The 15127-nt window shown below is 46.9% G+C and overlaps 1 protein-coding gene across 1 annotated transcript in view; it reads left to right on the top strand.

Annotated features, from left to right (window-relative positions):
• The window catches only part of ABCC2 (ATP binding cassette subfamily C member 2), an 89354-nt gene that overhangs the window by 15606 nt on the left and 58621 nt on the right, over positions 1 to 15127 (top strand). Inside the window, exons 3-8 of the mRNA XM_061578437.1 lie at positions 2805 to 2978; positions 6639 to 6773; positions 8340 to 8477; positions 11183 to 11305; positions 11593 to 11654; positions 14268 to 14478. Of these exons, the coding sequence (XP_061434421.1) occupies positions 2805 to 2978; positions 6639 to 6773; positions 8340 to 8477; positions 11183 to 11305; positions 11593 to 11654; positions 14268 to 14478 (843 nt within the window). The remainder of the gene's footprint in view (positions 1 to 2804; positions 2979 to 6638; positions 6774 to 8339; positions 8478 to 11182; positions 11306 to 11592; positions 11655 to 14267; positions 14479 to 15127) is intronic.

The following is a 15127-nucleotide window of genomic DNA, read 5'->3' as shown; positions in this document are numbered from 1 at the left end:
AACAGGTGGCGATAGACGCTGGCATTGAAGAAGTGAGCGCCCCACAATTGGTAATGTGCGGTGGCGGCAGGTTTTTTTGGATCACGCATGGGCGTAAGCCACGTTGACTTTGTGAAACACAAGCCGCTCACGTGAGACAGTAAGAGCCCGCAGGAGACAGCAGCTGGAAGACCAAGTGGGTGGTCGGCAAACCTGCGGCTTGCGTCCTCTTTCAGGGACCGCTTTCCCGTGACGTTATTTATTAAGGACCACCACCGCCTCGTATCAGCCAGCGGCCATTGTGCGGCTCTTGAAATATTGGCATATCGAGGAGGGCCGTTCTTTTTCGAATTCGGCCAACAAAAAAAACAAAACCTCAATAGGATGGAAATAATAAAATAATAAAAATGCAACGTAATTAAATAATTCTCACGACGTTTCGGCCACAACGCAAGCAGCCGTCCTCAGGTGGAGAACAGATCTGTCGAGAAGACACACGAGGACGGCTGCTTGCGTTGTGGCCGAAACGTCGTGAGAATGATTTTATTATGTTTTATTTTTATTATTTTATTATTTCCATTCTACGTCACTTTACCGAAAGAACCAAGAAGATGAATCCCTGCAGTCACGAAAGCTTTAAATCGAAATTTAAAACCTCAATATTTCAAGAGCCTCCACACACGGTGAATACGAGACGGCGGTGAGTCCATAATGAACAACGGTCACGAAGCAGTTCCTTGAAGAGCCGCGTGCCACTCGGGAGCCTGCGGGTTGCCGACCCCTGCCCTCGATGCATTGGGCACTTGCTAAACAATGACACACCTCGTGTACACACTGTCAGCATATCTAATGCAATGTTGTCATGCTGTTATCGTGCTGATAAACATTGCAGAAAATTACCAAAAAAATGCTAACGGAGGTTGGATTTTAACCCACAGACCTCGTGACTGCCGATCGCTTGTAGCGAGGTTTGAGTATTGCATTCTGTGCTAATCGTGAGCCCTGGGGTGTCTTATCACAGCACAGAATTCTTGTTATATTTAAAATATGAACTTACATTTCACAGTGGAGACGTGTACGTGACACAGCATGTGATACTGTGTTGTGACGTGTCTGTGTCTGCGTTGCATATTAAAGCTTTGGCAGAGCGAATAACGCTGAAACTAACATTGCTCCCAGTCACATGGAGCCGTTGATGCAGTAAACTATATTTTTAATGTACAATAACACATCAAGTGTAAATACTTTTAGCAGTTTTACATGGAATATTGTCATGCTGATAAACACTGCAAAAAACTACGAAGTAAAACAAATCATTGTTTATTATGTGAAAACACATTATTACGGAGGTTGGATTTGAAACCGTGACCTCTTGACTGCTGCCCGCTTGTGGCGAGGGTGAGTATTGCAATCTGTGGGTATCACGACCCCTGGGGTGTCTTACCGCATTGCAGGATTACTGTGGAATATAGATAACTGTTACCTGTCGGCAACCTTTAAAAGAAGAAGAGCAATTTTTTTTTGCCTTTGACCAAAATAGTTCGAGAGCCTCCGTCACTCGCAGAGATACTGCTACACGACAAACACATCTGACTTATCTCATCATCATTAGACCTCTTTTGTCAGTACCAAAATATAATAATAGGGGTTTTCCCCTTTTTTCTGGCAACAAAACTTAAACCTTTTTTTACAAGGATTAATGTGTGCATTAACCACAATACTTTCAGTCAAAATGCAAACAAAACACACGATGATAATATATGCATTGTCCTTGAAACTGATTGGTCCACACCAAGGGATGGCTTTCTTTTGAGGCTCGACCCAATTAGTGCTCGACCAGAGGACGCCAAAAGGCGTACAGCTCAAAGACAATGCACCATCAAAATTATGAGGGCTCGGGGTGAGCGTCTACATCATCTTTATTTCCGTTACACCAACTCCGGCCGACCCTCTCTTATGACCACGTTGCCGTACAGCCCGGCCAAGACACAACCCTGACCACGTCGCACCGATGGTGTAGACCGAGACAGCCAACAACTGTCCAGCCGCACAATTATTGGGCGAAGGCGGGAGCTCTCGCTCTCCGCTGCTTTTATTCTACTCGGCGTGGCCTGGCTCCGCCCTGGCCACGCCTCCTCTCTGGAACCCACGAGAGAATTCCAGGGGCCTCCCGATGAGGTCTTCCGTGACCCTTGCCCCAGTTCCTCCGCCCTGCCGGCACACAGCCGTGTATATGCTGGACGGCAGCGTGTGCGAACTGTTCACCGCAGTCGCTACTGCTGGACAACAGTCGGCACTGTGTCACTACAGATGTATGAATAATGAACATCAATATTTTAACTAATTGTCCATTTTGTGAGATACGTCCTGACTAGCTGGTAACTGCAAGCGAATACAAACAAAAATCAACGGATGCTCTGTATGCATGATGTAAATTGTTTGAGCACGCTGGTTACTCTTGGAAACCACATTTTTTAAGATCAATGAGTTTAGAAATGTCTTTTATATCGTTTTATATTGCCATATTGTATCGTAGTTATTTTATTTTGGCAGATTTATACGACATTATTATTCACCAATGATTCTCATGTATGATATAATATCACACATTCATAAATCACCTCGTGTACTCCTGGGACATTGCTACGAACCCCCCAGAGGTCTGTGTACCTACCCTCCCCCGGTTGAGAGCCACCACTCTATATTATAGGCGTTCTGCGTCAGTACCAGATGTTATAAAGCGCATCATCTTTAGTCACGATCATGGTCTGCCCCTGTATATTCTATGATTAAGTTTTTATTTGATCTCACCAATGCTTTTGCAGAACGACTCTTACCTGGAGCGGCCGCAGCCCGACCTGCCGGTGTGCTTCGAGCAGACGGTGCTCGTCTGGGTGCCGCTGGGGTTCCTGTGGATCTGCGCCCCCTTCCTGTTGAGCCACCTCTTCCGACACCCGTCCAAACGTTTGCCCGTCTCGGGAAAGTACGCCGCCAAGCAGGTGGGCCAAGCGGGCGCTCGCTCGATCGTTCGGTCCGTTCTGCTATGACGCCGCGTGTTTTCACAACGCGAATTGGATATCACGCGATGATGAACGTATCTGGGAACGCATTTTTGTTATAACGAGCATGCGAATTGGATATAACGCGAGCGAGCGAACGGAGCTGCGTTGCGCGAGTAGTAATAAGCGGTCGTGCGGATACCTCGGCGTAGCATCGCACAAGGCAGCGGGATGCTGCTGGATGCTCTAAGATGCTACACACGCGCCTCAGTCTTTGTTTGGCCAGCATACAAATATTAGGTGTTATCGCAAACTGTGCTTTTACCCAATAGTATATTGTTTATTATAACGTGATTTTCCTATAGCGCGATGTTCTTCAGGAACGCAACTACCGCGTTATAGGAGAACAAACGGGATTTAAATTTACGACTCTCCGTTTCGCTCAGATGACCGCATTACCTGTGTTCAAGGTGGTGCAAAGACACGTACTATATTCAACTTTTTTTTTTATCTAACCAAATAAGGCCCACTGAACTATATAGCTCTTTTTCAGAAGCGACCTCTAAACGCACTTCTAAATATGGAGGGAAAACCCGCCTGGCATGCAGGAGGTCGTGGGTTCGACCCCCACCCTGACGCCTGCTGTATATTTGGAGTTTGCATGTTCTCCCCGTGGTCGCGTGGATTTTTTTCCAGGTCCTCCGGTTTTTCCCTCCACATTGATAATCATGTGCTTAGAGTATTTGTCTGCTATACATTTCTAAATTGCTAATAAGCTACTTCGTTGCGCTATCATTACATGTAGCCAGGTCGATTCTGAATAAGAGCTACATATTCTTGGTTCTTTCGGTAAAGTCACGTAGAAGGGAAATAATAAAATAAAAATATTATTTCCCTTGATTTGAAGCTTTCGTGATTGCAACGATTCATACTCATAGTTCTTTCTGTAAAGTCACGTAGGTAAAAAATGAAATTAATAAAAATAAAACAATAAAAATATAATAAAACAATAAAAAAATAAAACAATAGAAACGTCGTGATTTTTATTGTTTTATTTTTATTAATTTCATTTTTTACCTACGTGACTTTACCGAAAGAACTAAGAGTATTATTTCCGTTCTACGTGACTTTACCAAAAAAAACAATAATATGAATCCCTGCAGTCACGAAAGCTTTAAATCAAGAGCTATATAGCTCAGTGTGCCTTACCTGGTAAAATACAAATTAGTTTATAGTTTTAACCACATCAGAACATCGACAGGCAGCTACGTGCATCTCCTTCATGAATTGGCAATTAAAGACACGGGCCACAATGCGAGTGTGGCCGTGCAACCAAACTACGGACCATATTGTAAACCGCGTGTAGACTGCCCTTCTTCAACGTCGGAAGAGCAATGCTCTGCAAACTCTCTCTCGAAGCCCTCTTGTGTCTAGCTGACCTCGACACTGCCATTTTGGCTCCTAACATGCTGCCATACACAATGGGAGAACAGAAACAGACATTTGCTGAGCCAGATTTATCAATCCGCCCAAGTTGTTTTTCTTTCTCTCTCAATCTCTGGTCCTCGTCGTCGTCGTCGTTATATATCACTCGATATTGCGCCTCGCTCAAGGCGCCGTGCAATGGCAGTAGACAATGTGCGCACGCAGAATATATATCCATAATGCGAGAACCTTCACAGTTCATTCATGCAAGAGTCTACGGGCCCAGCTGCTCGCTTGCGCTGATCGATCGGCTGCCCCACGAATGCATGAAGGATTGCATCCATGTTAAATAGGTCCCCCCGTGATGTTTGTGTTGAGCAACCTACAATTGCGTAACGGCGTATGGCTTACTTATGAGTGCCAACGGGCACAAAACACGGGGTTGTGTTGTTTTGTGTCGAAAAGGATGGTGATGTCCTTCCCCCGCACCTCTGATTAGTGCGGTTGGCTATGTACGGTGTGAAAGAAGTTCAACATACGTACATAGACTCGCACAGAGACCCATAGTTTGTTGTCCTTCCCCCGCTCCTCTGGTTAGCGCGGATCGCTACGAACGGTGCGAAAAAAGTTCAACATATATACACGCATATGTTGGCCAAAATGTTTACGAAACAAAATTTTTAATGCCTATGCTGTTCACAGCGACGTTATTATTTAATGATTTCTTGTAATGTACTTCATGAAAAATGCGCTGTTCGGGTCTATTGAGATCCGATCACATTGTGCTTTGAACCCAATTCAGAGTTGGTGTGATTTGCGCAGCGATTTCACAGGTCTGATTGCTCAATCCGGAGTAGCAATTGGTTAATACTTAGTTTATTTTGGATTTGATCGTCATGTAGGTACTATGTGAATTGTTGAACTATAACCCTCGACCATCTGACAGAGCCGATTAAATCGAGTTGTCACGTGGCCAAATACGCCAATTCATTTGGTTTGTCAGCGCAGCTGGAGGAATGCTGAGCGATATTGTCAAAAGTATTTGCTCGCTTTTAACATTCTGCCGGTTGTGCTGTAAAATCCAAGTAAATTGCCATGTTTACCCCACGTGACAATATGATTTGATCAGCTCGAGAGGATTGTGGAGGGTTTTAGTAAAAATAAAACTGACATTATACACAAAACGTCGATTGAACCGAAAATAAATCGTAATGATATTGGTCGTGAAAGCCGGCGCATTGTATCAGGTTGACCCATCGCGGAGAGCAAATGTATTCAGTAACCATTTTCGTGCTGACTCATTTCCAGTTATCTCCAACCCCGTGCCACGATAACCTCGAGCTGGCTAATCATGGCCCCACATGGCGTCGTTTGTTCAGCAGTGGGCACACCTTCGTTATTTCGTGAATGAAATAAAATAGAAACAAAACCAATCAGGCAATTATATTTCATAATTTAAACACAAGGTGACATGGTTACGGTACAATAATTGTATCAAATACAATTAAATTAAAAAAATACAAATGCCATCTGTTAAGTTTTCACCAATTGTTTCCAAAACGTCAAAACTTGTGGTGGCGGTGGCGAGCGGTGGCACAGCGGTTAGCGCGCTGCGCTATGAACCCGACGAGCCGAGTTCGATTCCCTCTCACAGCCAATGCCAGTGACGATTATCTGAAGCGGTCATGGGCCTCCCCTCGGTCGACTCAGCCTCAAATGAGTACCTGTTGATCCGTGTAAACATCGCCGCCGGGGAGACAAAAGCGGTCGGGCGTGGTGTTGGCCACCCACCCCCTCGTGTGCCGTGCCGGCCTTCGTAGGCGCTACTCGCTAACAGCACTTGCCCCAACAGTCTGGTTATGCTATACGGGGGATCTTTGTCTTTTGCGTGCGTGTAGTCGGCGATGTCGTGGTGAGCACACCGCATTGCGAACCCAGACACCCGAGTTCGATTACCGCTCCCCATCGACGGCAGTGGCGAATATTTTAACCGGTCTTGGGCCTCCCCTATCGTTGACTCAGCCTAAAATGAAAACCTGGTGCTTTGTGTACACATCAGCATTGTGGGGAGACAAAGGCAGCCGGACGTGGGGAGGTGGCCACCCCGCTCCCTCGTGTGCCGTGCCGGTCTTCACGGCTGCTTTCCAGGAGCGCCTGCTCCGAGGTTTCTCGTCGAGGCTGCGACGGGAGGTGGTGACCTTTGTGTTCTCTGTCTTTCGTGCGTGGCGCGAGCAGGCGTTCACAGCACTGCTGTTGGCCACGGCAGTGGCCAGGTTGGCTGTCACGATCGCTGAAGACTCCGGATCGACAGCCACGGCCACCAACCCCGTCGTCCTCTATGTCAACCCCTCGTTGTATATTGCCACATGGGTAAGGATGTCGTGATACAAAGCACTCGCCCCCTTCCTTTCCCGCCCTAGTGAATCCCAAGGCCAAGGGCTTGCGATACTAAATCACCTTTCGTCAGCAGTCTCAAACATGGGTCTCGATGTGAATATTTAAGATTTGCTTTGATCACATCCTGCCAGGCTACTATTGGCTACCTCCATCGTGGGAATCGCCATGGGAGGTGGTGGCTATTCTGCACGTGGCTGTCAGTAATCCAGCACCGTGGAGGCAGCAGCGAGTGTTGGTGGACCGCACAAATGTTGTGAAACTCGCTTCCTGTGGGCGTTGAGGAGGGGCCCTACCGTGGGTGGTTTGCCAGGAGAATGCGTTACGGCAAAATGTTGGACTCTGCCCGTTCCATATGTATGGGATAGAGTGTTTCCCCCTCGCACGCGTGGGTTTACCGCGGGTGCTCCGGTTTCCTCCCACATGTCAACACTAATTTATTAGCTGATAAGACTTTCATAAATAGAGGACCGCAGAGCTTGATAAATTGTTGGCGCTGGCTAATTGCATTGAGAATGAGCAAATACTGTGTGCATTATGAGTTTCAATTATATATTTATATCTAAACGGGAGGATCTGATTGTAAATGTATTTGAAACTGGGAACCCTGTTCCTCGAAGCAACGTGCCTTTCAATCTCAACCCCTTTTTTTCACCGGGTCTTAAATCCTACCAGGATACCGTGGGTTAGCTGTCAAACAACAGGTGACACATTCGGCGGCAAGGGATGTGGAGCTTGTACCGTGTCGGCCTTCATAGGTGCTACTCGCTAACAGCACTTGCCCCAAAACTCTGTCTCTTGGAGGGCTTTGTGAAGCTGGGGTGCTATTTATGACTTTTAATTGCTATGCTTTTCGTGTTTTCCACCCCATTCTGAACTTTTTTTCACTTCCTGCCCTTGATTGGGAAGGGTTTTCCGGAGTAATGGCACCAAAAAAGTAGACTTGTTATACCTGCCTACAAAATAAACTGTCAGTATGCATGGTCCTGGGCGTCCCCTAGGTCTACTCAGCCTCGAATGAGTAACTGGTGCGGTGTGTAAAACATCGCCACTGGGGAGACAAAGGCGGTCGGCGGTGTTGCTGGCCACCCACCGCGTCGTGTGCCAAGCTGCCTTTCATAGGTGCTCACTAACAGCACTTGCCCTGACAGTCTGTTACGGCTGTACGGGGGATCTTTGTCTTTGTGGCGTGTATGCTTCTGTGTGTAGGCCGCGTGCATGCGTGTTTTTATCTAAGGCAGTGGTCCTTAAGCTGGGGTGCACCCACCCCCTGGGGGTGACAATTGTCCCTTTCTGAGAACCAAAGGGGTTGCAGGCTGCAGTGACCCACTGATCGAGGGTTTAGCGAGTCCCCTGCGCACACGGCGGGGTGGAAGAGGAGGATTTAAACCGTGCCCGCGAACAGCACTTGCCGCAACAGTCTGTCGAGGTTGTGCTTGTGTACGTTGAACTTCTTTCGCACCGTACGTCGCCAACCGTGCTAATCAGAGGTGCGGCGGCGGTGTGGGGGTGGTTGTGGTATCGTTGTCTTTGTGTCCACAGCTGCTGGTGTTGCTGATCAACGAGAGCGGACGGCGAGCCGGGTTGAAGACGTCCGGCGTGCTCTTCCTCTTCTGGCTCTTCTCCGTGCTGTGCGAGATCCTTCCCTTCCAGACGCTCATCCGCAAAGCGATCGACGGCGTGAGTAGCGGCGGTGCCGTCGTCGTCTTCGTCAGCGAGCGTCGCGGCCTCCGCGCCTTTTGGAGGCCGACCGAAACTGAATTTCTGGTTTCGGCCGAAACCAAAACCAGACCGAAAGTTAAAAAGATTACTTTTGGCCGAAACCGAAGCTGAAACCGAAAGTTTAACTACACTTTCAGCCGAAACCGAAAGTTTAACTACAGAAAGGTATATAACCGAAGTTACCGAAGAGGCCATTGGCCAACTTTCGGCGCCGAAACCGAAACTGAATTTCGGTCGGCCTCTAGCGCCTTTACAGAGTCGACATCGCGGCGAATAAAAGGAGCTGTCCAACGCGTTGAAGACTAGGCGCCGTCTACGTGTCAATCGCATAGCCGTCAACCCGTACGGTTTACCCCGTGTTCTTGTACAGGGAAATTGAGTTTTCAGGTCCATACGGCGCACAGACGTTTCAATGGTTGTTTGTGTTTCTCCCTTGCGATGGCACTTTGTAGGATGAACGTTGAGGTTTATAAGGGCACGGGGCGACGAATACGTTTTGAATTGGTCTGTAATAAGGTAGGCACTGATCAGAGGTTGACAAGTATGTAAAGTGTAACTGATCAACTATGATTATTATTTTTCTGTTGTATTTATTATGTCACCGTAGCATCTGCAACCGGTCTCCTAGCGATCGTTGTGTACGTCCTCGCCCCGTCTTGATGCGCAAACTCCTGCAGCAAATTGCGCTCTCACTTCGGTTTGGCGGTTGACGTTTGGAGTGAGGACTGCGACCCCCCCCCCCCCTCAAAGGAACGGCGCCACTCCCCGTGGTCACCCCCTCCGCCACCCACACCCCTCTTCCCCGTGATCCGTGGCTCAAACAAATCACTGGAGACGCCAGCGTACGGCAGCCAAGAGCGGTTGATGAGAACGCCGTCACAGCAAGGGGTCACACGCGCGATGAATGAATGAACATTGATTACTATTCACAGAGCTGGGCTCAAGATTAATAAAAGCAAACCCCAAAGTCGCGTACAACAAGTTGACTCATAATTATTATAACTATACAACGTGTAAAGCACCTGTCATCGAAGATCTCAAAGCACCGTACAAGATACAGCACACACTCAGCATGACGCTGACTCGGGAAACTAAAACTAAGAATTGGTATATTAATGAAATTAAATACCACAAACTCATTTGCTGAATACATTGAAGGTTGAACGAAGGGCAGTGCACGACTACAATGTAACACGAGCCATGCAAAATGTGCACGGACTCGGGGAGATCGTGAGATCTCGTGGAAGAGATTTCCAGAGTCTGTGGGCCACATCGACCAACGCCTCTGTGCCCTGGGAACGCAGAGGAGATCTGCATGAGGCCTTGAGGGGACTCATGGGTGCAGCATGTCTCCGATGTAGGCTGGGGCAAGGTGGTTCAGAGCTGTGTTGGTTAGCAATAGGAGTTTTAAATGAATCCTGTGCAAAACTGGAAGCCAGTGCAGCGAGACTAATACATTGTTGGAGAGTTACAACTGTAGAAAAACACACATCACAGTGCATGCGCCTAGGGAGGTTATTGAAGGTGAGCTGGGATACTTTTTGTTTGACTTTAACTGGTAACTTGAACAAGTAAAGCAAAATATATTGAATTTTTTTTTTGTATTTCTGAAAACATTTAACCTATAATTTATTTTTTTATGTTTTCTATGAGAACATGGATGTTGTGACAATGTTCTTTTTGCTAATTTGGCGGGTCTGTTTCTCTGATGAGATTGCAACTAACCCAGTACATGACACAGTGGCTCAATGTCAAACGCATCATTACCCAGTAATCAAGCTGTCGTGGTTCATTACATCGTCATCATCATCATTACCGTTGTCAATGTGTGATGTTCATGCGTACTGACAGCCCTGGCTGTCTTGATCCTTCTCTGGAAACCACTCTGTAAATATATTCGACACCGAATTAATGTCCACTGCGCATGTTGTAGATTTATAAAGGTTGTGTACACAACGTTACGTGCTTGCTATTTGTGTGTGTTTGCGCGTCACTTGACACCCTGGACACCATTGCACACGAGATGTTCCATCTCAAGGGATTAATCCAGGTCAAATATTTCAAACGTTTAAAAGATATGTGAATCAAGCCCGAATTGTCCGTCACGCGAGTGATGGCCTAAATAGAGGCCTGATGTGAGCGTTGGTTGTCCACGCGCAATTATGTGAACATTTCTCAGTTTGGGAAACTAATGTCCAGTATAAAAAAAATAAGAATTGGTTTTACCCTTCCTGGCAATAAAACAATTGTTAAGATGTTCAAACACCAAATAGAAACCTTTTGAAAGGAATCATGCCTGCATTAACCACACGTACTTGTGGTGAACATGCAAACAAACATGCTCTGATAATATTTTCATTGTCTTTGAAACTGATTGGTCTACCACATAAACAGCCTTCTTTAGGGCCTAGTCTCACCAGTGTCAGACCAGAGAACGCCAAAAGGCCACGTGCTGAGTCAACCTTCTGCCGCACATGGACCGCTACCAATGCGGGTGGCCTTTCAAATGCGAGTTCATTTATCACTTGGTGTAAAGCGTAAGGGCATTCTATCAAAACGAATCATTATCATCGTTATTGTTGATATGAGCATGTTTATTATTATGATTTGTATGTTATTATTAATTGTTATTGACATGAGCATGTTTACCATCGTCTCCCCAGCACGGGGACGTAGCTCGCTTGAGCCTCTTCTACATCTCGTTCGGACTGCAGCTCAGCTGTCTCGTGATGTCTGGTTTCGCTGACCTGCCCAAGGACCACGGAGCGAGCGACGATTCTGGCATGGTGAGTCACTCTCGCGAGCGTTACGAAAATCCCCACGGTTGATTCCATCGGTGTTGATGAGACATCCTTGAGCGAAAAAGAGGGCAGCCGTCTGACAGAACGTGCATTCAGCATAGATTATAATTCCAAGTATTGTGAAATTTGTATAGAATTGTTAAGGATATTTGTATAAATCACTGCCCTATTGTTGTTTCTAAAGTCACGTCGCATTAATAGTTGATGTTATTTAATGAAAACAAAAGTGAATGCCTTAAATGTCAATAAAAGCGATTGATTGTAACTTGCAGAAACCGAGTCCAGAAGAAAACGCCTCTTTCCTTAACCAGATCACGTTCACCTGGTTTGACAGGTGAGCAGTTAATTGTGCGCTCATCGCAATGCTCACCCGGCCTCTGCACCTCTTCCTCAGAAATTGATGGGGGACATTAAGGGAACAATGCTAAAAATAAGAATTATGTTCATCAGAGACCTCAAAGCGCCATACAAGACACATTAGACGGTTTAAGACGTAATATGCTTTTGCGACCAATATCCATAATAACGTTTTTTTCGGGTTAGATCTCGTAAATATAAATGTGTCATTAAACCCGCCACCACCCAACACGACCAATTAGTAAGGTTTGTCACGTAAACAAAACGTGGCGATTAGTTGCTACGTCTGTATGGGATAGCGTGTTGCCCCCTCGCTTGAGTGCATTTTATCTGGGTGCTGCTCCGGTTTCCTCCCACATGTAAGAACTCGTTAAATGGCCGATAACACCTGGGGCGATGCGGTGGTGAGATGTTAACTACCTCGCCCGGTACGCAGGAGGCCGTGGATTCCACCCCGACCCTGACGCCTGTACATTTGGAGTTTGAATTCTCTCCCCGTGGTCACGTGGATTTTTCTCCGGGTCCTCCGATTTTTCCCTCCACATTAAGAAACACGCGTTATAGAGTATTTGGCTGCAATACATTTCCACACGACAAGCCACTTTGTTGAGCTTTCATTTGTGGCCAGGTCACTTCTGAAAAAGAGCTGCATAGCTCAGTGGGCCTTACCTGGTAAAATAAAAGTTTAGTTTAGTTTAGACTACAGAGTTTTGGGCACTGGGACATTTCTTGGCTGCCTCCCTGCTGGTCTGCGGTTACTCCTCGCGCCTCTGAGTCGTTCTCTCTCTACAAGAACGAGCAAGCGATGTTGCAGCACGTTAAAGGTTGAACATTATTGTAAAATGCATGCTCTTTCACGAAGTAGCATTTGAGGATTGTTTAATCAAGTCTAGGGAAGATGTCGCGATATAACGATCATCGCACTGCACGTTTCCTCCTGTGCGTCAATATTGCACTAAACCTGTGAAGTGTGAGGCGCAGATAATCTTTCGATGAAGCTGAAGATAGCCTCGTCAAATGGACTATAATATGAAATATTTGACTGCATAATGATAGAGGTTGCCTGGCCTCCGGGTCCTTAAACTACAACAATTTACCATGAGAAATAGCGATGCTGCCTTAATGTAACACTTAGCTGTGCATGTTGTGGTGTGGGCACACTTGGGGAGTTGGTGGGTCGCACAAATGTTGTGAAACTCCCTTCCCGTGGGTGTCGAGCAAGCGCCACAATCTTGCTCGCCAGGAGAAGGCAGCAGCTGTACAGCAAACATGTGAATCTAACCGGTTCCGTCTGTACAGGATAGAGCGTTACCCCCTCACACGTACGTTGAACTTCTTTCACACCGATAATTGGTTCTTTACCCTTCTATCTGGCAACAAAACTGACACCTTTTTGCAAGGAGTCATGTTTGCATAGACCGCAATACCTGCAGTCATAATACAAACAAAAGAACATAACTCTGATAATGTGCACTGTCCTTGAAGTTGATTGGTCCACACCCGAGACAGCTTTCTTTAGAGCCTAGTCTCACATGGGTTGGACCAGATGACGCCAAAAGTCGCACAACTCAAAGACAATGCACCTTCAGAGTATGAGAGCTCGGGGCAAGCAGCTCTCATACTCTGATGGTGCATTGTCCTTGAGTTGTGCGCCTTTTGGCGTCATCTGGTCCAACCCATATGAGACTAGGCTCGAAGGAAAGCTGTCTCGGGTGTGGACCAATCAACTTCAAGGACAGTGCACATTATCAGAGTTATGTCTTTTGTTTGTTTTTATGACTGCAGGTATTGCGGTCTATGCAAACATGACTCCTTGCAAAAAGGTGTCAGTTTTGTTGCCAGATAGAAGGGTAAAGAACCAATTATCATATTTTTACTGGCAAATGAGGTCCCCATAGAGTTCTTTCACACCGTACATCGCCAACCGTGCCAATCGGAGGTGTGGCCAGTGCGGCACCTGAAAGAGTGGGCAAGCTAAATTTCGATTTAAAGCTTTCGTGACTGCAGGGATTCATATTCTTGGTTCTTTCGGTAAAGTCACGTAGAAGGGAAATAATAAAATAATATAAATATAAAACAATAAAAAATGCTCACGACGTTTCGACTGCAACACAAGCAATCATCATCAGGTGTGAAATCCACAGCAAGAAAATTTGAAGAAGAAAAAAATTATTGCTGTCGATTTCACACCTGATGATGATTGCTTGTGTTGCAGTCGAAAACGTCGTGAGAATTTTTTCTTGTTTTATATTGATATTATTTTATTATTTCCCTTCTACGTGACTTTACCGAAAGAACCAAGAATATAGTGGGCAAGCTTTTAAGAATCCTCCCGTATCGGTCCGGAATCCTCGGCAGTTTAAATGGGTTCGCAGCAGTTGGTCGATCGGCAGGTCGCGTGTGGTGGGGTAAAGTGTGGGTAACTTCCACCTCTTCAACGACATCTGGCCCGCCGCGTGGAGTAGACCAAAATGCCCTCAAGGGCTCCTTCAAAGTGGAAGCCCTTTCCGCCAGCAGCGGTGCAAGCGGGATATTGCAGGGCTGCACCTTTACCCTTTGTTTTGTGTAACCGAGTCCACCTGTGGCCTAGCATGGTGTACCGTGGGTACAAGAAGCCGCTGGAGGTGGAAGACCTCTGGGGACTCAACGAGGAGGACAAAGCCGAGCGAATATTCTCCGACTTCGACCGCAACTGGGAGCGAGAGCTGGAGCGGGCACGGAAAAAACAGCAGCGGGAGCTCGCCGCGTCGCCCTCCCTCGCCGCCAACGGCATGGGCAAGAGCACCGAGGCGTTGGCCATGGTGAGGAGGGGGCGTGAGGAGGAGGAGGCGCGTGCGTCGCAAGCTTCGTCGATAACCAGCGGGGCCATCCGTCGATGACCCCGCAGGGCAGTGGCGTAGTAACAACATTATTGGGACCCCCCCCCCCCCCAATATTTGATTTGTCTCGCACGGTTGCACATAGGCGATTATATATCGCGGCTGCTCTTGCCCGAATCACGTCATCGTCGTTACACTGACGGTCTTGAGCATTTAACGCTGTCGGGGCACTCCGGCGTCGCAAAATTCAGCCACGACAGCTCTAATAGCAGTACCTCTTTTCAAAAACACGTTCCTCCGTAGTGGGCAGGTAGGAACTTGGTTGGACAGCGCATTCGTGCACGACAGAAAGCTCGCGGTCAGGTGACGCACTTCAACCAATCCGGGAGCGTACTACATGTTTGGGAGGGGCTCTGCACGACAGACAAATAATCCCTGGTGGGCAGTGTGGAGCTGTTGTTCCTATCTCTATTACGTCCCTGCTCTAATTCAATTTAAAATTAAATAATTTGAAATCGCATTTACATTTTTATAGTCCTTTTTACACTGCTGTTGAAACCATATCTCGTGGTGGTTGTCAAGAGGACCACCAACTTGTAGCTTTGGTGCTGCTCCTCCTGTCGAGGATGTA

The sequence above is a fragment of the Lethenteron reissneri genome, chromosome 8 (genome assembly GCF_015708825.2).
Source record: "Lethenteron reissneri isolate LAM-NWPU_2019-01 chromosome 8, ASM1570882v1, whole genome shotgun sequence".
Lineage (NCBI taxonomy): Eukaryota > Metazoa > Chordata > Hyperoartia > Petromyzontiformes > Petromyzontidae > Lethenteron > Lethenteron reissneri.
The sequence above is the reverse complement of the archived record's forward strand: the minus strand, read 5'-3'. Positions and strand labels throughout refer to the sequence as shown.